Source organism: Lissotriton helveticus, chromosome 6, assembly GCF_964261635.1.
Source record: "Lissotriton helveticus chromosome 6, aLisHel1.1, whole genome shotgun sequence".
Classification (NCBI taxonomy): domain Eukaryota; kingdom Metazoa; phylum Chordata; class Amphibia; order Caudata; family Salamandridae; genus Lissotriton; species Lissotriton helveticus.
This window is the reverse complement of record NC_136067.1, coordinates 819,320,526-819,343,908: the sequence shown is the minus strand read 5'-3', so window position 1 is coordinate 819,343,908 and position 23,383 is coordinate 819,320,526. Positions and strand designations below refer to the sequence as shown.

General features: G+C 45.0%; 1 protein-coding gene across 1 annotated transcript in view; it reads left to right on the top strand.

The window, feature by feature from the left end:
• Positions 1 to 23,383, top strand: part of LOC144762518 (uncharacterized) — a 709,614-nt gene that overhangs the window by 363,464 nt on the left and 322,767 nt on the right. The window contains exon 31 of the mRNA XM_078647742.1: positions 11,768 to 11,877. Within this exon, the coding sequence (XP_078503868.1) occupies positions 11,768 to 11,877 (110 nt within the window). The remainder of the gene's footprint in view (positions 1 to 11,767; positions 11,878 to 23,383) is intronic.

The window sequence follows — 23,383 nt, the reverse complement described above, 5'->3', positions numbered from 1 at the left end:
ATCCCTTACTTCAATGCAAGGGTGGATTTTGTCTATTTTATCTCTTATAGTACCTACTGACTCGTTCAACAACTCAATCTTTTGCTCCATACAGCCAAATATATCATCAATAAGGTTACTTATCTGGTTCATCATTAAACCTAAAGTTGTTTCTAGGATCCCTCTAAGGGTGTTTTCAAAAACTACATCCTTTTTTAGATCATTCTCATCAATGAGGGGGATATCTTCTTCTGTCTGCAAACTACAAGTTTTTTGAATTACCACTGGTTGTTCCTCTATTTGCTGAATTACTTGAGCATTGGAGCTTAGGCCTCCTATTTTCCTACGTTCAGTACCCCCCTTAATGCACTTCTGCCTTGTTCTCGGTGCTTTCCCTTTGACCTTTTCTATTCATTTCCTGGTTTGTGGTCTAGTCCCTAAATTTGGGCTGTGATCATCGACCCGTGATTGACTCAGGGGAATCGGGATTGGGTTAGCCAAAGGAGAGTTATCCTTGCTACATTGAACAGTAATTCTGGGTGTCAGGGGAATATTAGGCTCTCCAGACAATGGGAACTTGGTAGGGTCGAGTGATAAGCGTCTCTCTGTTAGCTTTTCGTGGGTGAAAAGCTGTTCAGCTCTAATTAAAAAAGCATCTAATGTGCCTACCGCACTCTTGCGTTCCTCCATACTCCTAAGCTATTCACTTCTATTCTTTAAAAAAACTTACAGTAGCAACCTGAGTTACAATGTTATTTAAATGGAAATTAGTGAGCCAAAAATCTAGTGTAATCGTGTAATGCTTATAATAGAAGCTGACGCACTAGCTTATTGCTATTCCCCTAAAGGCCCTATAATTAGAGTGATCCTTGTTATGTTAAAATGTAATTACCATCCGCCCACGATTGATTTACACCTTAGAGTTCCTTTAAGGCTCCCCCAAGAACTGTTACAATTTATATCAGTGTAGATCGTCAGGCCCCGAGACCCCTAGAGTCTGGTGACCTACAAAATAGCAACACAGTCTTAGAGTCTCAGAGTCTTGCTGTGGGTAAATCTATCGTTGGTAGCACATCATAGTGATTGACAAGAGTTAGTCGATGGAAGTCTTACCCGCTCCTCGACGACACCTGAAAAGGCAGCAGCCAGGGGGAGTGGCCCTGCCCTGCCTCTTCCTGTCCCTGACGGGCACGGATTGGTCCGCCCTAGGCCTGGGAATGCCAGCGCGCGTCCCGCGCCGCGGGGGCCGCCGGAAAACTCATGGGCATGCTCCCCTCCTCCTCTCGTAAGACTGCTCTGCCTCTTGGGAGCAGTAGTTCCGGCAGCCGGCGGTCCACGATCAGGAGCGGGAGTAGAGGGCTGAGCAACACGTCTTCTCCCAACACAGGCCTCTGGAGCAGGGCAGTAGGCGATCAGGATGTCAATAATGTGTCATCACAAGGAACCCGAGGCAACAGGTAAGGGTGTCCAGCGCCGCGGGAGCCTGATGGAAAACATATGGGCCTGCTCCCCTCCTTCTCTTGCGAGACCACTCTGCCTCCTGGGAGCTGTAGTTCCGGCAGCCTGCGGTCCGCAATCAGGAGCAGGAGCAGAGGGCTGAGCAACACATCTTTGCCCAACACAGGGCTCTGGAGCAGGGCAGTAGGCGATCAGGATGTCAACAGCGTGGCAGCACAAGGAACCCGAGGCAACAGGTAAGGGCGTCCATAGCATATTTATATACACCCTTCATCAGAGCCCTGCCTCTGGGGTGCGTGCTGTGTGGCTACAAGCCATGTAGAGGCTGGGTGGCACTCTACATCCCTCCCCAAATCAGATTGCCCTCCTTCGAGTGGATGCACTGGTATTCCCCAGATAGCATACATAATCTCTTAGGACTCGGCTGGGTTCCGGGCTTGGTCAGGGTGTGTCTTAAACCACTTGGCGGGTAGGAGAACTTGGTACATTACTCACTCTCTCCTGGTTGTCTCTATCTGAGCCCTCCTCTTGTGGCAGGACGTTGAAGAAGTTATCACCTCATGCAATACCTGCTGCTCCGGCAGGTTTGGCATTTCAGGTTCCCTGTGCCTCTCGGCCCCTTGAACCAGGATACAATGGGGTCTCTGTTTTTCATGTGGAGGCTGCAGTGACTGGGGTCACTTGGATCTCATTGACCCACCAGGGCTCTCTCTCGAATGGAGTCCAGAATTTGCTGTGGGTTGTTGGTGCCTGATGAAGACTACGTCCCCCACACAAAGTGTTGGGCCATTTGCCGCTGGTTTCTACTGGCCCTGTTGTTGGTAGTTCTGCCCATTTCTTGCACGACCTCGGCGTCCAAGGCATTATGCTGCCATCGACACCTGGCTACAATGCAATCCCTGATGAGGAACTTCAGCAGGAGATCTACGGGGGCAGCACAGGGTATTTGCTGGTACGTGATCCGGAATCGATGGAGACTTTCCATGATGTCTTCTCCATAGTTGACCCCAATTCTCAGTGTTTTGTTGAGGGTCATCATGAATGGCTCGGCCTCCCCATTTGCTTGGGGCCATTGTGCACAATCTTTCTGTGTTCCACTCATATACTCTTGAGCTACTTCCCAACCCTGGAATGTGGGTCTCTTGTCAGTCTTGACTTCCTCCAGCAATCTGAAGAGGGCGACCATCTTTTCCATCACTGGTTGTAATGCTGTGGAGTGTACCACCTCCAACACCGGGTATTTAGAGTGGTCATCAATGATGACAACAGTAGAATTTACATCAGAGAAGCTGCCAAAGTCCATGCTCAGATTGAACCTCAGGTAGGGATGGAACTCTTTTGTCATAACTGGCGCTGGTGCCCTCCCTTCTCCAGTGATCTGGCAGGTAGGTGACTTGGATGTCATATATCTGCAGCTGGACAGTCCACCTCTCGAGCCTTGGTGGTGGGTTCTGGGAGTTGCCCATGAAAGCGGGACTAATGGCCTGTTGACCGTTACGACCATACACCGTCTTCCGCACAATATATATATATATATGTTAAGATGGTGACATTTATTGTCTTTGGATAGCATGTTCTCTGAGACCCATGCTCAGATTGCACTGCTAGACTCCATTGTTAAGCCAGGTTCCTATAGATGATGAAACTGCCGGGATTAAAGGGTAGAGAGGCAGTTGAGAAAAAGGAAGGTCTGTTGAATATTCTCAGTAATGGTGATTTATTGTGAGCTTTTCTTTTTTTCTTTTTTTTACTCACACCCCTCTTTATCTTTTCCCCCAATCCTTTTTATGCTTTTGCATCTTTCCTTCTTGTATTAGAATACTACCTTCCCCTTCGTTTTGTCCTTTTCCCTCCCAGCTTCCCTTAGGGCTATTGGTTTAGTAATTCTGCTATCTGGGGCATCATTATTGTAATTATGGTGGTTTCCTTTTGAAGTAAATTAGGTAGAGCTTATGGGTCAGCTAGACAACACATTGTTAGGTGTTTTTGTACATTTTCTAAATGGTATGTGCAGCTCTAATGGTCATAATCATTTACCATTCCTAATAAAATCAAGAATTGGTAAAGTCAGAAGGTATTGGCTGTAAAGGTGTATCAAAGAAAACCCAGTTCCAAGATAGCTGGTGAAGCACACGCATCTATTATGATGCATGGTCAATATTTGTATCTATCTTTCTAACATGACGAACAGTAAATAAAAATATAAAAAAGTAAGCCAGCTGTGCAGTAGCAATTTGCAGCTGCTGAGACTTTGTAAAAAAACAAAAAATAAAATAAGAAAAATGTAACACAGGGATTGAGGGGGAGCATCAAGAAGTGGTGAAAGGAAAAAGTGTAAAGAGAGGAGCACATGCACTACAATTAAGCTGTGCATACAAAATAAAAAAAGGTTTGCGAGAATGCAGTGGAAGGCGCTAAATGCTCCTGGGTAGGATAAACAAAAAAATAGGGAGGCAAGTTGATGAACATGGAAGAAGGCCATTGAATCAAAAGCATACAACTGAGTTAGACAACAAATCTAATAAAGCATTAGAATGGGGCTGACCAAACCCTGCTCTAAGTATATGTTATGCATTGGAAACTATAGGTCTGCCTCTAACAGCTAATCAAGCCGTAATGAGCTAACTCTGTAAAGGAGTCTTATCTATGCAGGTTCACAACAGTGTGTGGAGTAGCATGCGTATACAGCCCTTTGTATTTACTAATTTCCTTGCAGAGTGCTTTCATATTTCCATTTGCCTCATGTAACATATTTTGCTTGTATGATGGAACTTTTGTAATGGAAATTGTATCATATTTTGTAAGTAAGTGAATGTTGTTGTGCTAGTTTTATGTGTACTAATGGTAAACCTCTGTCACAATATGGCTGCAAACAAGTAGGTGCTCATTAAAGGGCCTAGGTCTCCCCTAAACATTGTTTAAAGTACAAAATGTGGGCCCTGATCATGCATGTACCACGCTGTTACGGCTAGCGCATGTGTGGATTAAGTGCAGTCACAGACGGGTCTACCACCACATGCCAAACTGACACAATCCTTCCTTTGGTAAACATCAAAGGTTTGAAAAGATGCAAATCATGTTCAAATGGCATGTTGATCTGTCTGAAAGTGGTGAAATCCTGGGAACATTACTGTGTATTGTTGTACCACTTCCAAACCAAAGGCCGTGGTGTGCAACTGTCTAGCAAACAACCCCATATATAAAGAAGGAACTCCATTGCAGAAAATCTTGCACATTTGCTCCACTGGAATAGTTTTTTTATTTATTTATTTATTGATTAAATTTCTTTATTGGCATTTCCATTAATAACAAACATTTCGAACAACAAGCCAGTTACTTACAGTGTATCAGTGTCTGACCATTCGTATGGTGTTATATTGCTTATAAACAAATATACAGTTCCATCCATTCTGAGGAAATAGAATATACATATTTGTCAACACAGGGAACACTCTACACAGAAGAACCATAGATCACAATAAATAGTGCATTTTTACCAACCAATCTCAGCCAGCCTCGACCCCCCCAGTCCTACAACTATGCAGGCATATCTAGTGTATATTATACATCACATTTTAGCAATTTCTGACAACAGAAGGCTGTCAAATGTCCGCTCGCGAGTCCCCTGGAGCTCCCGATGATCCCCCTCCCTCCTCCTGACGAGTGCGTGCCCACTCCACAAAAGGACTCCATATGTCCCTGGGCCTGAATGCCGTCGGCATGAGCTCCCAATAGGTGGTTAATTGTGTGTGGCTAAATGTGACATCTCAAACCCAGTCTTTCAAAGTTGGCAGCCCGCTTCGTCCCCAGTGCATGGCTATTCGGCGTTTGGCAGAAAGTAAGAGCATAGCGTGTAGTTTGCGAATTAAAATTGGCGTATCTTTAACACACCTCAGTAAACCGAATAAAGGGTCCGGGTCCAATGTCAGACCAATAATATCATGGATTGTGGTGAATATGGCTGTCCAATACAAGAACAACTGCGGACAATCCAAAGCCATGTGCAAAAATGTAGCCTGGGCAAACCCACACCTTCAGCCATTATGGATTTCCTTAATCCCCATTCGGTGTAATTGAAGGGGGGTCCTGTAGAATCTATGCAAAAATCTGAAATTAATTAAACTAGTTTGTAGTTAGGTGATAATGCAGTGAGTTGGGCACAGCAGTATGACCATTGGTCTTCTGTTAGTGGGGTATATAATTCCTCATTCCACGCCTGAAGTGCCTTAGGCTGTAGTATCGGGCCGTGTTTTACATGGTATTATAGATACATGTAATTAATCTGCATGGAGAGTCTGACTTTCAGTGTAGGTGGTGGGCTAGGGAATGTATCGTGTAGTAACCTACATGTAGCCCTAAGTTTATAATATAGGAATAACTCTGAGCATGTTACAGTCTGCTCTTCCGTAGAATCAGGGGCGGCCATAAATGATTCCTCCTGGTACAAATCTGCAAATGTTACCAACCCTATCTTCTATGCAAGTGTCCTGCTTGCTGCTTCTTCCATTGTGGGTATCATGGGGTTATATGCCAGAGGGATGGAGGAGGCATATGGGATTTTCAAGTTTGCTCTTTCCCATAGTTTGCCCCACGCCCGCCTCATGCTTTCCACAGTGTCTATGCCATCCCGGGGTCTTTTGTAGGACCAATATAGCGCTACCTGGAGGGGGATCAGCTTTGCCACATCCATCTCTAAAATATGTGCGGTTGGAAAGGGGTTGGGTGAACCCAGTACTGGAGAAATTGAGCTTGGGTGCTTAGTGCATACAGCTGTACATCTGGGGCTCCCAAACCACCCTGGTGTAAGGGGAGAGTCAAAAGTTCCCACAAGATCCGTGCCTGACGCCCCGCCCAGACCATGGAAATGAGCAGAGACTGCAGAGATTTAAAGAAGGCTTAGGTCAAGGGGATCGGAATATTCACAAATAAGAACAACAGCTTCAGCAAGACTACCATCTTTGCTACTGTAATTCTCCCAGCCAGAGACAGAGGGAGCCCAGCCCACGCCAAAACCTTTTCCTCCAGCCACGATACCGTGCGTCCGTAGTTCATGTCCCATATGTTCTGCATGTCCCTACTTACTTAACAACAGACCTAGATATTTTACCGGCCCATCAACCCAAATAAGCAGGAATTCAGTTTGAAAAGGGGTGATGGCATCCGTCAGGAGGAATATAGTAGATTTAGCCCAATTTATAGAGACTCCGGACAGGCCGAAAAATTTGATGAATTCCCAAAGGATGGGGCCATATTTGTCACCGGGTCCATTATATATAACGTCACGTCATCTGTATATATTGAGATGTGGAGGGCCCTGGTGCTAAAGCCTATCCCCTGAGTTGTATGATGCTGTCTTATGCGTGCCGCAAATAGTTCCATTGCAATCGCAAAGAGCAGGGGGAACAGCGGGCACCCCTGCTGCGTTCTGCTTGTGATAACGAATGGATCCGACAGCAAGCCATTCACTCTTATACTTGCAGAGGGCCTAGTGTATTATAATCTCACCAGACTGAGAAACAGAGGACTGAGCCCCATCCTCTACAGGACCGCAAATAAGTAGGACCACTCAAGCATATCAAACGCTTTGGTTGCATCAAGAAAAACTGCTATTGCATGGGAGTCGGGATGTAAATAGTGAACCACCGTAATGAAGGTCCTAAGACTGTGGGACTTGGAGCACCCAGGGGTGAAACCTGATTGCTCAGGGTGGGCTATCAATGGAAGCAAAGGCCGCAGACGATTGGCAACTAATTTAGCCAAAATGTTAACATCGACATTTATAAGTGATAGGGGCCAGTAAGACTCAAGTTAATTTTTGGGCTTCCCTGGATTCAGCAGAGTAATATTAATGGCTTCACACAACGATGGTGGCTGACATCCGGTGGTCTGAGCCTCCTCATACATTCAATTACAGAAGGGATCACCGATAAATTCACCAGTGGTCAGGGGGGTTTTGAGAGGAAGGAGACTGGAGTATATCCTTCCCATGAGACCTAAATCACAAAAAATACTCCAATTACACTCTTTTCAAGACCAGTTCTCGAATAGTGTGTTTTATCCTCATACATTGCCATCAAATGAGGCGCGAGTTCTTCAGTATACGTTTTATAGGAGGTCGTGGTTAAGCTGTAAGAGCCCGGGTCCTTCTGAAGCAGCAAACTCTTAGTCACCTGGGTGACATCATTTACCTGAAATGGAACACCTAGATATTCCCTGTGGCCATTGCTCAGCCATAGCAGCTCCACTGAATCTAAAAAGGGTCCAAGGCTCTCGTGATCTTTGCCATGAGTTGAAGTATATTGCATAGAGTAGAATTGTGTGAACGCATTTAGGATTTCCTTTGGGCCTCTAATCGCGACCGGGTTCTCAATCTTAATTTCAGTGATGTAGGCTGTTGAACGTGGGGTCTGCAGCATCGACGCCAATGTTCTGCCAGGTCGGTCCCCCTCCCCATATCTTCTGGCCTGCGCATGTTTTCCTAAAAATCTCACCTCCCATTGAGCCTCCTCCTCAAACTCCAACAATTTCTCTTTCAGTTTGGCTATTACAGTTTGATCGTCTGTGGTGTAAAATTTGGTTTCTAATTCTTTAATCTGTCTTTCAAGTTTGGCCCCCACCATCGTAATTGTGTGACAGTTTGTAGCTCTCTTAGCCCATATGGACTGGAAGAAACTAGGGGAATCCACAGCAGGGTCGTACACTGCAACTATTGCCACCTGGATCCCGCCCAGCGCTGCCAGCAGCAAAAGGAATCATCCTTCAGGGTCCACCTGAGCCTCTCTTTCTCTCCACCCTAGTCCCTGTCTAATTAACACTGCCACACCACGGGCGTAGTTAGAGTAGATAGAAGGGTAAACGTGCTATGTTTCAGCCTATTGGATGGTGTTGCATTCAAGTGTGTCTCTTGTAATAGGCACCCGGCAATTGGATGACGTACTAAGTAGGCGTTAACTAGTCTTGCCTTCCTATTGTTATTTAGAGCCCGGGTGTTCCATGTAAAAAAAATTAAAACTTGACATTTCAACCCTGACTGGAGCTTAAATCCCTGCACGGTATGAAACTCAGACATAACAGATGGCAATAGTACATATTCGTTATAGTGAAGACTGTAGCAGTATACTGGCTAGAAACAGAACATAAAACACACCCTGCCTCCCTTCACCCACTCCAACCCCCCAACTAGGTTGTATAAAATCCTTCCCTTAACCATTCAGTCCTAGAACAATTGCACCCTACCTAGCAGGGCATCTGTCGGGAGATCCCGATGAGAAAAAGACAACTATTGGGAACTCCCCCGGGGGGGCGCAGTACTGCCGGCATTCTAACCTACGTAGAGCAGGGCGACCAAGAGATCTGTGGAGGGTCAAGCCTAACAATGGAATAGTATTCATGGTGTCAGTTCGCACCGGCTGACCAATTAGGTGAATAGAGCTCAAAGGCAAAAGGGGAAATGGTTTTGTGGAGTGTAAGCTCCTAACATTATAGACCACAGGGACCCTGAGTTAAACTATACCATACTGATACATAAGCAAAAAATTGTACATAACACAGATAATTGTTAGCACTCAGCCTGTCTGCGGGTGTGTTCCGATCAGGAGAGTCTTTCTTATTCTTCGTCCCCCGACATGCTTTGCAAATTTTTATGCAGACTTTGCGTCTGAAAAAAACTGTGTCATGCCCTCATACGTGACCTTGAGCTTTGCAGGGTACAGCAGAGAATAGGGGATTTGGGCCTGAAGTAGGATCCGTTTTGCTAGCAGAAACTCCCTTTGTGCTGCCTGCACTGCCGAAGTGAAGTCGGGGTAAAAGGAGATGTTATTTCCTTTGTGTGTAATGGATCATTTTTCCCAAGCTAGGCGAAGGATAAGGTCGCGGTCCGGGTAGTTCAAAATCCTAGCTAGAATGGGGCTGGGCGGAGCCCCAAATGGAGGTTTAGGGCCCAATGCCCAGTGCGCATGCTCAACTGCAAACACATTGAACAGTTTAGGATCAAAGAGTTCCCGCAGCAGGTCAGTGATGTATACCTCTATCTTGGAGATGGCTGTTGTCTCTTGAATTCCGGTAATTCTCAGGTTGTAGCGGTGTCCATCTTTAGCAGTTGCTCCTTGGTTTCAACTTGAAACTCATGGTTGTCTAAGTGACGATTTTCTAATACATATAGTTGCGTTTCATGGGACCCCACCTGTTTTTTTACTGCATCTAACTAGGTGGTTATCGTGTCTAGTTTGGTATTCTATGTACGATGGCTGGACCGCACCTCGAGCATCAGGGTTCGTAAGTCCTCACCATGATCCTCCATCTGTGACTCGGTGGGTGTTCAGGTCCCGCCTTCGGGTCCGATTCAGTGAGCCTTGTGGTTCTTCTGTTTTCAAAGTTTATCTTAGGCTGTTTATGATAGGCGGACTACTCTGTGTGCTGCCACCATGTTGAATTATCCACTTTGACTCTACAGTGGTGCACACAATGGTAGACACCCCACCGTTGTTTTTCCCTACAGGATTCGCCAAACCATTTGCAATGTGGATGAGAGTGGACGCCCAGACTCCAGATGTCCCAGCCAACACAGAGCCTCTGGCTGTACCCCCAGCCTCTGCACAAATCTGGTATTGTGCCTTGGGCTCGCAGAACACACACCCTGGCTTCCTGGGCACCCAGCAGTAGAACTATAATAGGCTGCCGCAGTACACCTCTCTGTTTGAACCGCTGGCCCCGGCCCCACGACAAAGTTTCCCCGCTGATTGCACAGTCTCACCGTAGTTGCCGCTCTGCACCCAGAGATCCAGCCATGCCAGCGCTGGTCTGTAGAGCACTCTGTTACTGGGCTCTGGCTTGTCTGAAAATAGAGCAAATGTCTGGTGACTCAGCCAGCGTGCTTAGGACCACCAACTCATTGCAAGCGATCCCTAATGGGCAGCCAGATCTGTGAGTGGGGGGATGCCTGTAGTATTACACACGTTACAGATCCCAAGTCTTTCGGAGTTCTAGCCAGAACTCTTGGGGGACCAACTATTCATCCCCCAGGGCTCCCAGTTGGAGGTAGATCCAATAACTTATGCATGGCGCCTCCAGGGCAGTCTCCAAAATGGCCTGAGGCTGCTGGCAGATTCTGGCATCGGATCCACGCGGCATCCAGTCTCCAGTCCCCGGACTCGGGATGCCTGCCGTGAAATTGGCTGCGTGGCCTGACCCTGCCAATCACTTTCGGTACTCACTGGGGATGCGACGCGAGCGTCGCACCACTGTGCCGTGCAGCTCCACTCCGGCGGCACCAGCAGGCATCACACGGGCCTCCACCAAGCGAGCGGCCGCAACGGGACCACAACAGCGCCCACGCCACAAAGTTTCACGGCCTGGCCGGTCCCATCTCAGATCCGCTACACGGGTGAGCACCAATTAAGCAGCGGAGGGAATCATCCCGGTCGCAGCTACCCCACTGCACCACATCAATCGCCGGTCAGGTCAGTTTCGGCCTCCAAAGTGCATGTCGGGGTTCTACGCTAACTCAGGGCTTCACGCCGGGGACCCAGGCCGCAGCATGGCAGGGCTCATAAGTCCTTGTCGGAGTGTCGTACAGAAGGCGAACAGACCTTTGGATGCCGCACCCCATAGGCAATGCCCAGGTGCCCACCAGACTCAGCGATGACCCTCCAATTGTCCGGAATATTTCAGGATTTAGACTTGGCCGGCAGAGCGCACTTAGCAAGCGGCCATCTTCCAGCGCGGCCGACCACACTCCCCGCTCCACTGGAATAGTTGATGGTGACTGTATTTCATTTTTAAGACAGAAAGAGTTTTAAGAGATAAAGATCGAATATTCAATCTTATTTTCACTTAAATAGCTCTTAAAATAACCTGTCCAAACTGTAGTGCTGGACTGGCTACTTGGGAACTTTGGGATATTCCCCAGTGGACTACAAGGTAGCAGGCAGGCTGGCATGGTCTAGCCCTGAAATTGCTTTGCTAATATAACTGTGCTTCAATTTACACTGTTTGGGCAGATTTGTTTCTAAAAAGCTTCATTGGTGGAGAACACCCGCTGTACACACATACATCCACAATCCATTGACAAACTACAATACCCAAGGTACCCTTCTGCTGTTCCTTGCATTTATGTAAAACAACTTGTTGACAGAGAACAGGATAATAGGTGTAATTGTGCTTCCTGTATTTCTGTAAATCTTCAGTTGCCATGATTATATCTACTAGTGTGCGAATCGGGTGCGGCGAGCACTACATTCTCACTACACTTGTAAATTAAAGCTAATATTTGATAACCCCTGGACCTTTTGAGGTGTAAGTTGTACTGTTATGCTTTCTTTTGTTGTCGCAGAGCTCTGGAAACATCCCGTCATGAAAGAGAACTTCTCAGCCACAAGGCCGCACATTCTGGAGGATTTCGTTCAGAGGCTAATGGTTAGCTGCCAGGACACAGACGCCGAGGTAAGCGCGCCATTCATTTCACCACAGAGCTTGACCATGTTTACTTAGCTTAATCTCCTCTCATTTGCTCTTCGGAAGCCAGCACCACATGCAAAGCTGAAAAACAAACATGGCCGTTTGTCTAATATGCATACAGCATGACGCATGAAATCTGTTCTCTGTCAGCACGTTGTCAGTTGTACATGGAATCACACTGGGACACCTCGCAGAAACAGTTTCTCACTTTCTATTTTTTGAAGCACTTCTTTATCAGGAAATGGGATGACACCCCAATACAGTTCAAATCAAAGCAGCACGTTGACTGTACTTGGCAAATGTAGCTATGATCAAGAAAAGTCTATTCCCATGAAAAATATCAAGCAACCGGTGACTTTTTTTCTCTGAATAATTACGTCATCTTGGCAACCATTTTTTAGACAGTTCTCAGTGCCAGGACACCCTTGGGTAACAGTTGCGCTCTAGAAGCTTTATTAACATAACATTAATAACTGTCACTGTCGGTGACTATGATATCACAACGACTTCCTGGTTAGTATCCTATCATCCTATATCATTCCCCTGTATACAAACCCCTATCATCCTATATCATTCCCCTGTATACAAACCCCATTTTCTGTATTTCATCATAGATGGTAGGAAGGTCTCTCGAGGTGTGTCAAACCCGTGTCCGCTGAAGAAGAATGAAAGTTCAATTTAAGAGTGGCGTGGGGAAGAAGAGAAAATAATGAATGGGCGGGGGAAGTGGGGTCAGGGCGGATATAGGAAGAGGGAATAGCATTTGTGATGTTATCTAGGTACCGCTGGTACAAATGGTTTTATTTCGAATTTGGGTGGTGATACATACCCACCTGTCGGCCACGGTTTTTAGTGAAGAGTTTGTGAAGAGGCTGTGAGAGTCTGAAAATAGCTGTGTTAGAGATACTTTCAGAGTGCATTAAAAGAGTCGACATTGTGGGGAAGGTAATCGTATATCAAACGTGCAGAGGTGGCAGCGTCCCTTTAAGTAGTGAGTTTTGGATAAACGTAGGGTAGTATTGCCAACTAAAGATAGTCCCTAACATGAGTCCCTAAAAATATGGCATGAAATGGCAACACTTATATGGTAGCAGTACTATGGACGTAATTAAACCTGTACTTAAAAATAGATTTATACCCGAGCAATGGTTTCCTCAGCAAGAACACTGTAAAATTTAGAAACCTATCACAATTCATATGACATACCACAAATCTTTTTCAATTTGGCCTATACTTTAATATGACTGTTATATCAATTTACCAAACTTATTGCCTCTATTAATCAACTGTAATAAATGAAGATTATCTTCTTAGTAGTGGCAACAGACTTCCATTGTAGTGAGAGCCTCAGGTGTCCGAGAGATCATTCGGAGAGGAAACGTCCCCAGATTTGACACTGGACATTCGTCCATTTTGATTGTAGTTAGGAATGTCACAACAGCCTCCTCCACCCATGCTTCTTTGAACATCCACCGGGATGGAGATTGGAGTGAATCAGTGATTTTCAGGCAGTTTGCGTGGTTTGGGCAGCTTAAAAAGATGATGAGACTTGCGAGCAATGGATGTGGTATTGGGAGGGTAAAATAAACTGAATTGAGGTTTGGGGATACCCCAAACCTGTGGGATGCACAGATTGTGACCCTCAGGTCTTTTCTTGTGTTTAACCGTTCCTTAAAAAAGGCTATAAACAATATATTCACAACTCAAACAAAAGTACATTTGGTTATACTCCGTAACCTTGTAGTCACAATTGTAAAAATGAAACTTGTATGCTACTGCATTTTGCTAAGATATTTCATCATAAATTTGTGAAATCATTCCATTAAGTGCAATAACAAATTGTTACAAACAGTAAAAAATTACAGCTTCACAGTAATCCCAAAGCATTTCGAGTCATCGTGGACCCTTCTTCAGGGGTATTCAGTGAAAAGCATGTTTGAGAGAACATCAAAAACAGTAGGCGGAGATCCTCCGTGTGGAACTACAACAAAAGATAATGATGTGAACCATATTAACATTGGTAAACAATTTAAAGAGGATTTGCACTCAAAAATTACCATGACTCATGCCATATGTGCCGCATGCATAAAAAATGTGGGTGTGACATTCCTCCTCGACTACTAGTGGCAATGTGAGAATCAAAAATTATATTCTGCTGTAACTGTCAAACAAAGTGGTACAAAAGGAGGTGGTGATGGACGGAGTATCTGAACCAATCAAACACTCACACCCAGTCAACAGATCTGGGTTTACTCCATCACCGTTCTTTAGCCCACTCTGCCACCCCAGTTCAGACATGGCCATATGCAAATCAGTCTGACCCTGTGCCTCATGGGAACAGTCCAGCCCGAACTGCCAAGCCATGCCTTTCCTGGACCGGAAACAAGCTTCCGAGGACCGGTTTCTGGCATTTCAGCCGTCTTCAGCCCGGCCTGCTTGAATCCAGTGGCAAAGTGAGCAAGGGACTCACGTCTGAGCATACCCTGCCAACTTATGGCGAACAAAGTGGTACAATAGGGGGTGGTGATGGACAGAGTATCTGAACCAATCAAACACTCACACCCAGTCAACAGATCTGGGTTTACTCCATCACCGTTCTTTAGCCCACTCTGCCACCCCAGTTCAGACATGGCCATATGCAAATCAGTCTGACCCTGTGCCTCATGGGAACAGTCCAGCCCGAACTGCCAAGCCATGCCTTTCCTGGACCGGAAACAAGCTTCCGAGGACCGGTTTCTGGCATTTCAGCCGTCTTCTGCCCGGCCTGCTTGAATCCAGTGGCAAAGTGAGCAAGGGACTCACGTCTGAGCATACCCTGCTAACTTATGGCGAACAAAGTGGTACAAAAGGGGGTGGTGATGGACGGAGTATCTGAACCAATCAAACACTCACACCCAGTCAACAGATCTGGGTTTAATCCATCACCATTCTTTAGCCCACTCTGTTACCCCAGTTCAGACATGGCCATATGCAAATCAGTCTGACCCTGTGCCTCATGTCAAACAGCCATGTCCTTAACATCATCACCCCCTTCATGGAGTAATATCATATTTATCATCCCTCTATCATTATACAAACTCCTACAGTGAGATAGTGTCTAAAAGCAAAATATGATATAGTGACCTTTTAAAAAGAAACCTATTAAAAAATACTCGTGGTTTGTATCAAGAAGCTTACCCAACACGACACTTGCGTTCACCTCCCAAGTCTCTATAAAAAATAATTAGACGCAATGCATAACCATCAATTGAAGTACTTTACCCTTCTATGGAATCCCAATGTTTTAAAAAAATGAATGAGCTCTATACGCTCGCCTCCAGTTTCCATGGTTTCCACTGTTTCTTTTGATAATGTAGCGTGATTCCAAGTCTTAAAAGAACACCCAGAATTACCACTGTCTCCAAGAGCCTCGATACTACGGTAAAAATATTGTATAATAACATCAGTCAAGGGAGCTCAATATTGCTTAAGTCACCAAATGCCTCTACTCTCCCAAGTACCCTCTCGTCAATGCTCACCTGTGAGCTTGCCTCGAATCTCCTCTGTTTGCGGTTCCTCTGTAACCGCCGTAGCAGCTGACCCGATTAAAAAAACAGCGTGTTGAAACACCCGGAATTGCAAACATCCGACCACCTCAGTTCTATAATCAAGATACCACATAATAACATAAGTCAAAGAAACTCGATGTTCCATATGGACGCCACACGAACGACTATCTGAATGCCTCTGCCGTCAAAGCTCACCTCCAAACTTGCCTAGAATCTCTGACGACCTAACGTGATCACGGGGTGCATTCTACGTCTCAAAGTATCCTACTTAAAGAGCACATACCGCAGAAAAAACACTCTGTGAACTTTATTGACTATGCGTGCCGTAACAGCAGTCACAGTTGTATACCAGCCAAAAATACATCAAAAATAGAGTACGAAGTGCTAAGATGTTGGTGTGCACGCGAGAGGCAAATATATCTCAGTGCCTAGAATATTTATCAATGTCAGTACTCCAATAAAAAGGAAATACATAAATAAACCGAGCGTCGGTTGGAGGGCATTGTCTCTACAAAATAATAATTTCCTAAATATGGAATCAAAAGCCTACAAAAAAATGACGACCAGTGCAGTGCATTAAATAGTTGCTGTGATTTGTGAATCAAGTGCAAATCCTGTACAATGGTTGTATTAATTGATATACATGACAGTAATGGATATGCCACATAATCTTTGTGTCAACATAGAATGTACAACATAACATGATCATAAGAAACACAATAGCTCATAGTGATCATTCAACCCTCCTGGGATGGTCGTGCCCAAGACATTGATCCAAAAAGTCTCTCTGCGTGCTAGGGCTGTTTGGTGATCAATACCTGATTTTAACTCTACCTTTTCAAGTACAGTGAACCTCAACTGTGGGATGGTATGTGAAGTGTTCACCCAGTGTGTGGCCAAACATGAATGCAAGTTCTTGTTTCTAATCGTGCTTTTGTATTCTATGATTTATGTCTTTATCCTCCTTGATGTTCGACCAACATAAATCAGCCCGCACGGGCATCTAATAGCATTAATCACCCCCTAAGTGTTGCAACCTGAGGTATGACGTAAAGAAATTTGTTTGCCCGTGTGATAGTGTAAAAATTTATTTCCTGGGATGATATTACGGCACTGTACGCAGTTCCAACATTTCCTGATTCCTTTGAATTGTTGTCTAACTGGTGAAGGACGTGATTTTAACTATTCTCTCAAATTCTTGGATCTGTTGTGTGCGAACAGAGGTTTGTTCTGAAATAAGTTGATAAAGTCCACTTCTTGTTCAATCATCTCCTGTCTTTTAGTGATGACTGTTTTGATCTGTGTTGATTGTGCCGAATGTTTTAAAACAAACACTTCACGATTCGAAGATTTTTTTTGGTTTTAATTAACAGGTCCTCACATTGCTTTTTGCCACAATATTCATTACTTCAGTGAGTACTTCATCCGGATAGCCCCTCTCCTTGTATCGTATGCATTGTTCTTCAATCAATCACGTACTCTGTGCGGAGTCTGAAGTTATTCTTTTTATTCTAATGAGTTGCGACACCAGTAGATGTTTTTTGAGAGAATGTGGATGTGCACTTGTGAAATGTAGCACATTGTTTACATCCGGAGTTTGTAATCCTGTGGCTGTTTTCTCAATCTCTATGTCCAAAAGTGAATCTGACTGGCGTGAATTTCATGAGTGAACTTGATTCTCGGGTTACAAAGGTTCAATTGTTGAATGCATTCTTCCAGAGCTGTTCTAGTGCCCCTCCAAACAACCAATATATCGTCTATATATCGTAAGAAGATGATAGCATTGTCCTGCCAAATGTGATTATGAAAAATGTGTTGATCCTCGAAATGCGCCATAAACGTGTTTGCATATGACGGGGCCCCCGGGGAAATCCCATCGATGTACCTGTGTTTTGTAAATAAAATGTATCTTTCCAAACAAAATAACTGTGATACAGTGAAAAATGTAGTAACTCCAGTAGAAAAATGGGTGTATCTTGTGTTATAGAGGATTGTAACAGTCTCAAGACCTTCATTATGAGCAATCGCCATATATAATGCTGTGACGTCAATGGTACACAGAAGTATGTCTTCTTCAAAATGTTCTCTAATAGTTTCAAGTTTCAATAGGCAATCAGTGGTATCCTTGACATATGTTACCCATGACTGAACACGAGGTTGTAAATGATAATCAAGAAATTGACCAATGGGTTCGTGGATAGACGCACATCCTGCTACTATGGGTTGAAAAGGTGGATTGGTGGGGTTCTTATGTACTTTGGGCAACATGTACATGTGTGGTATCTTTGGATTCTCTGTCTGTAGGAATCTCCTGGTGCTTCCTATGATTAAATCATTGTCTTTTGCCTGTTGTAAGATGGACCCTAATAGATCCATAAATTCCCTGGTGGGATCTATTTCCAATTTAATGTAAGTTTCCTCATCATTCACATTCTTACTGACGCTATGGTCATAAAATGTTGTATCCAGAACGACCAGAGCTCCCCCTTTATCGGCCGGCTGAAATGTTATTTCCTTGTCTTGTTGTAAAGCATTGATGATGCGCAATTCCTTCTTGGTCAGATTCGTGTGCTTATGTCCTGTGTATTTGACTTTCTCTAAATCTTTCCTGACCAGTATCTCAAAACTGTCCAGAGTCTTATGAGACAAAGGTGACATAAATTTGCTCTTGGGACGAAAGGGATCCACTATGTTGTCTTGATCCTCCAGTGGCATGTTCATAGAGAAGAACCATTTGAGCCTAAGTTTACGCATGAATTTAAAGAGTGATATTTCCGTCTCTAATGCATTAGAAGAGTATGTCAGGACAAATGATGTGCCTTTATATAATATCCTTGTTTCTTCCTTGCTCAATTTTCTTTTAGAGATGTTCATGACTAAGGACCTCCCTTCTTGAGGTTTCTCTGTGGTCTCCCTGTTTCTGTTGTCTTTCTTGGTTTGTCCCCTGCGGATGTGTTTTCTTGTTGCACTGGAGTTTTGTCCGGTGATTGGTTTGAAGAGTGGCCCTCGGCCAAAAAAGACGGTTTGATGCCTGAGGTTGTAGCTGTGCCTTCCACGATTGACTCTGACACTATTGGAACTGGAGGTCGTTGTAAGGACAAGGAGATATCTTTGAACGACATGTTTGATGGGTGCTGGTCCAGTGGTGGCCTCAAAATATTACTACTCAATCTGTGGGTAGACCTGCACACCTAAAGAAGGGTGACACGCGAGGCAAGATGGCGTCTGCACTACAGACGTGTGTGTGAGCGGCTCCGCTCGGACCTGACAAACAAATCCACTTGAACGGCGAGCAGTGGTCTGCAACCTTTCTTTTTCATTGCGATTTGGCCACGTACCTGCTATTCAACCCTCCTCTGCAGGACGAAGCTTTTCCCCGCTCTGACGACCCCACTCTGACGACCCCGTTGGCTCCTCGTTTGCTGCGAGGCCGGCGCTGCCGACACCGCTCCTCCCTCGCGGGAGGGGGACGGCATCTGCCTGACGCTTCGACGCCTTACGATGCATGGATGTTGGATGTCGGACGGTAGACGCTGACAGCCTGGGGCTGACTCCGGAGTATGCGGTGCTGTGGGAATTGCTACAGCACCAACTGTGACATTGCTACGACCCTCATGTCAATTGCTTTTTGAAAGTCTGCTAGTTCCTGCACCAGAAAAACTGCGCAGCACTCGTAGAGGGGATTGCCGGCTCTGTGATTAAAGCGCTATTCAGTGGGAAAAAAAGCAGCGATATCACAACATTTCAATACTGCAGCGCTTGTGTTATCACGGCAGTAACACTATTTAGAACAATATAGTTGCGGGCTAACTGCTAAGAGCTGTTACAGTCTATATTCACTTCGCACTATTTGAAAGTAGTTTACTGGCTATATCCCTTTCTTCTCAGACTCTTTTCTTACATTATTGACTATGCCGCCAAAAACTGCGTGAGGGGGAAAAACCAGACCCACCGGGGAAAGCTCAGTCGGCACTCGAGCTGCCTTAGCCGCAAAATCGGCACAGGAACAAGACCTTCGCTCTAAAATCTCCAAAAGTGCGACACATTCCATCCCAAAAATACCGCAAATGTTTCAGCTCAATACTGGGAGGAAAGATGGTGATACAGGCAGTAGTGCATTTGACAATAACGACACGTGTAACATAGAGGCAGTTATATCTCCATTACCTCAGAGCCCTTTACTAAGTATGCAGCCCTCCTCTGTGCCTAATGTTGTGTTAATGGATAAAACTTCTGATCTGATTGACAAATTGAATGTGGCAGAGGATGCTTTTTCAGATGATCCAACGGATATTATTGACCCGGCAAGTAGTAAGGATGGGCACTTTTACTCTCTTTTGGAGCACTCAGAAGGTTCGGCTCTAGATGGGGAGTCTGAATTTGAGGAAGACCTTCCACTCGACGGTGGAGGGACTACTGGCAGTATTACATCTGATGTCGAGGGATCTATGGCCATAAGCAACAACACACCTATAGAGTTTGTTGAAACGATATCTGTAGATGAGTTTTCTACAGTCCGGAAGAGAAGGGTTGTGGAGGGCGAGGTGCCTACTTCTAGACTTCCTGATTGGGACCTCTCCGCTGAGGAACTATCACTGGATCAATTGAATTTATCTGACCAGGCCACCTCTGGTCTTGCTGTAAAACAAACGGGGCCTGTGTCGCTTGAAGCAATTTACAAAGCTATTACTGATCGTAGGCTGGAGGCACGCGCAGAACATTTAAAGACTCACACAGCTTGCCGCAAGTTACAAAATAATGTGCGCCGCCTGACTAAATCCTGTAATGAGTTCACTGATCGTATGACGGAGGTTGAAGGACGTATATCTGTGCTGGATGACCGAATGACCAGCCAGACAGAGGATGTTGCTAATATTAAGGCTGGCAATGAGGACGTCCATAATAAGCTTGCGGATTTAGAAAATCGCCTCCGTCGTCATAATCTGCGCGTGCTCGGAATTCCTGAAGGCCTAGAACATCAGGATGTTCGTAAATTTATAATTGAGCTGTTTGAGGAGGCTTTCTCAGACGTTAAGGATTGGAACTGGGCTCAAGAGGTTCAATGTGCACACCGATTTCCATTTTGCCAACGGCCGATACGGAACGTGCAAGCTGGCAAGGTGGCGTATCCTCGTGCCATACTTATTTCACTGAATAACTTTTTGGCAAGGCAGACCCTATATGATCTTGCGCGACCGGAAAAAAAGCGATCTGCTAAAGGGATTCAATTCTTTCTTCGCCCAGACTATTGCCATTCAACGGTTGAGAAGCGTTGGCAGCTTTGCCAGCTTATTGCACCATCTCAATCCAAGGGTCTGCAGGCTTTCCTTCTACAACCGGCGACACTCAAGATAGTGAATAAGGGACAGGCTCGCTACTTCACATCTGACGCTTCCGCTAAAGAATATTTGCAGTCTCTGCCTTAAAGGCTTGGTATTTTGTATTTGTGTTTTCGATGGATGGATCCATTTATAACACTGTTATAGTTTGATTGAGACTTGGACGGTCCGAGCCTTTAGTGAGGCGCTCACACTCATCAAGGGGCGCTTGGCCCTATTGCCTTAGTGATGGGGGAGGGTGTGCTGTGGGGTGGAGGGGTCTGGGGGCTTTCTGGGGGGGATCTGGGTATCTGGGGGTAAGGGGGTGGGGGAGCACGTGGTGTGGGTGAAAAGGATAAAAAAAACAGTTCAGAGCAAATGCTGTAGGGATTTTAGAACAATTTCATTTTCTGTACGATTTGACGACCATCAACGTGACTATGATGACAATGGTTATCCATCAAGTACGGATTTGTTCATTTAATGTTTGTGGCCTGAACAATGTGATGAAGCGCAGACGGGTGAGGGAGGAGATTCGATTAATTAATCCTGATATCATTTGTCTACAGGAAACTCATATATCTTGGGCCAATCGGATAGTATTAACTGAGTTTGGATATTCATTGCTAGCTGCATCCAGCCAAGCTATAACTAATCGAGGGGTGGCAATTCTGGGTCGTCATGCATTGGTCGTGGCTGGTAAAATTAAGGTTGATAATTTTGGCCGCTGGGCAATTGCCGAATGTATAATAGGTTGTCGCAAATTTACAGTGTGCACGCTTTATGGTTCCAATTTTGATGAAGCCCAGACCTTGGATTTTCTGAATGTTGAGCTTGCTCTATGGGACACTCCATTGGTATTATTAGGAGATTTTAATATACATGGTGAGCTATACACTTGGGACTATCATTTTACTAATTATAAAGGTTGGAAACCTAAAGTGTTCTCTGCGCTTCATCAATTATTGATTCAGCACGGCTTGGTTGATGCATGGCCGGTGGCCAAGCCGGGTGACCCGGGATACACCTTTTTTTCCTTCCCCCATAATAAGTTTGTCCGGCTAGATTATATTTTTGTACCTAGATTTTTACTGGTCCAGGTTAAGATGCAGGTCGCACCACGTATGACATCTGACCACGGTCCCTTAGTTATTGACCTTCCGTGTTTTAATCTGGTACGGCCACCACGCTCATTCACTTTTTCAAAAAAATTGTTATTAGAGAAAGAAAACATATGTCATATTTAAGTATGGGTCAAACAATTTTTGGAATTTAATCGTGGCACCGCTTCTTTAGTAATGATTTGGGACTCCCTTAAGGCCGGCATTTGGGGCGAAACGCTTAGCTATAGCTGGACTCAACAGCGCAAAAAGAAAGAGGTGATTGAGAATCGGATTCTAGATATAAAAACGGCTGAGCGTGAATTAATTACAATAATCCGTACTAATAATGACAGCCAGACAGCACAGACAAAGGTCGCCTGCTGTAAGGCTAAGATTAATGGTGTGTGGAGTGAGGACATAGCAATTCAGTATAAAATAAATAAAACTGAACGGTATGAGCTGTGGGCCGATGTCTTGCTCAAAGACTACGAGTATCTCAAAGAATTGAGGGCCTGTTGGACAACCAGGGCCATTTAGTGGCCTCTATAGAAGGCATTATGGAGATATTCCAACAATATTATGCAGAGTTATATACTCAAGATGTTGTACCTCAAGGTGTGATCGAACAATATTTATCTAATATAGATTTGCCCGTGCTGGACGGTATAATAAGAGAGGAGTTAGAGGCACCCATTACTATGGTGGAATTAAATGCTGCGCTTATGGATTTGGCATCTGGAAAAGCAGGCGGACCGGACAAATTACCTTTAGAGCTGTACCGCATTTTGTTTTCGGTAATACAAGATGAAATGCTAGCCATTTTCAATGCGGCACAGTCCAGTCACCCCCCTCCCCCTTCCTGGGACAATGCTAATATAGTTGTTTTTAAGAAAAAAGATAAGCCCAGTGAACTGGTTGGCTCTTATTGGCCCATATCTTTAATCAACACCGACGCCAAGATATATTCTAAAATCTTGGCAACACGGCTGTTGCAGATCGTCCCCTTTTTGGTGTCTCGCCATCAACATGGCTTTTTACCAGGCAGAAGTACTTCTAATCACTTGCATAGAATGGTGGCCGTGCTAGATTATGCTGCAGTATTTCAAAAAAACATCGGCTTAATCTTTTTTAGATGCCGAAAAGGCGTTCGATCGCGTCGCCTGGGCTTTTCTTTGGGCAGTTATGTCCAAAATGGGATTCGGACCTCGGTTCTTGCTCTCTCTCCAAATTATGTACAAACAACCCAGGGCGAAGATTTGTGCAATGGGCCAGGAATCTGCACATATGTATATCACATGTGGCACAAGGCAGGGCTGCCCATGATCACCGCTATTGTTTGCGATGTATATTGAGCCCTTGTTGCATATTCTGGAAACTTCACAGAATATACAATCAATGGCGGTATGGAATCATAGTGTGCGTGTCTTAGCCTATGCTGATGACATAGCAATCGTCACATCTGATCCGGAGCAAGCACTATTGGAAATTGAGCATGTGACCTCTGAGTTTGGAAAATCGTCTG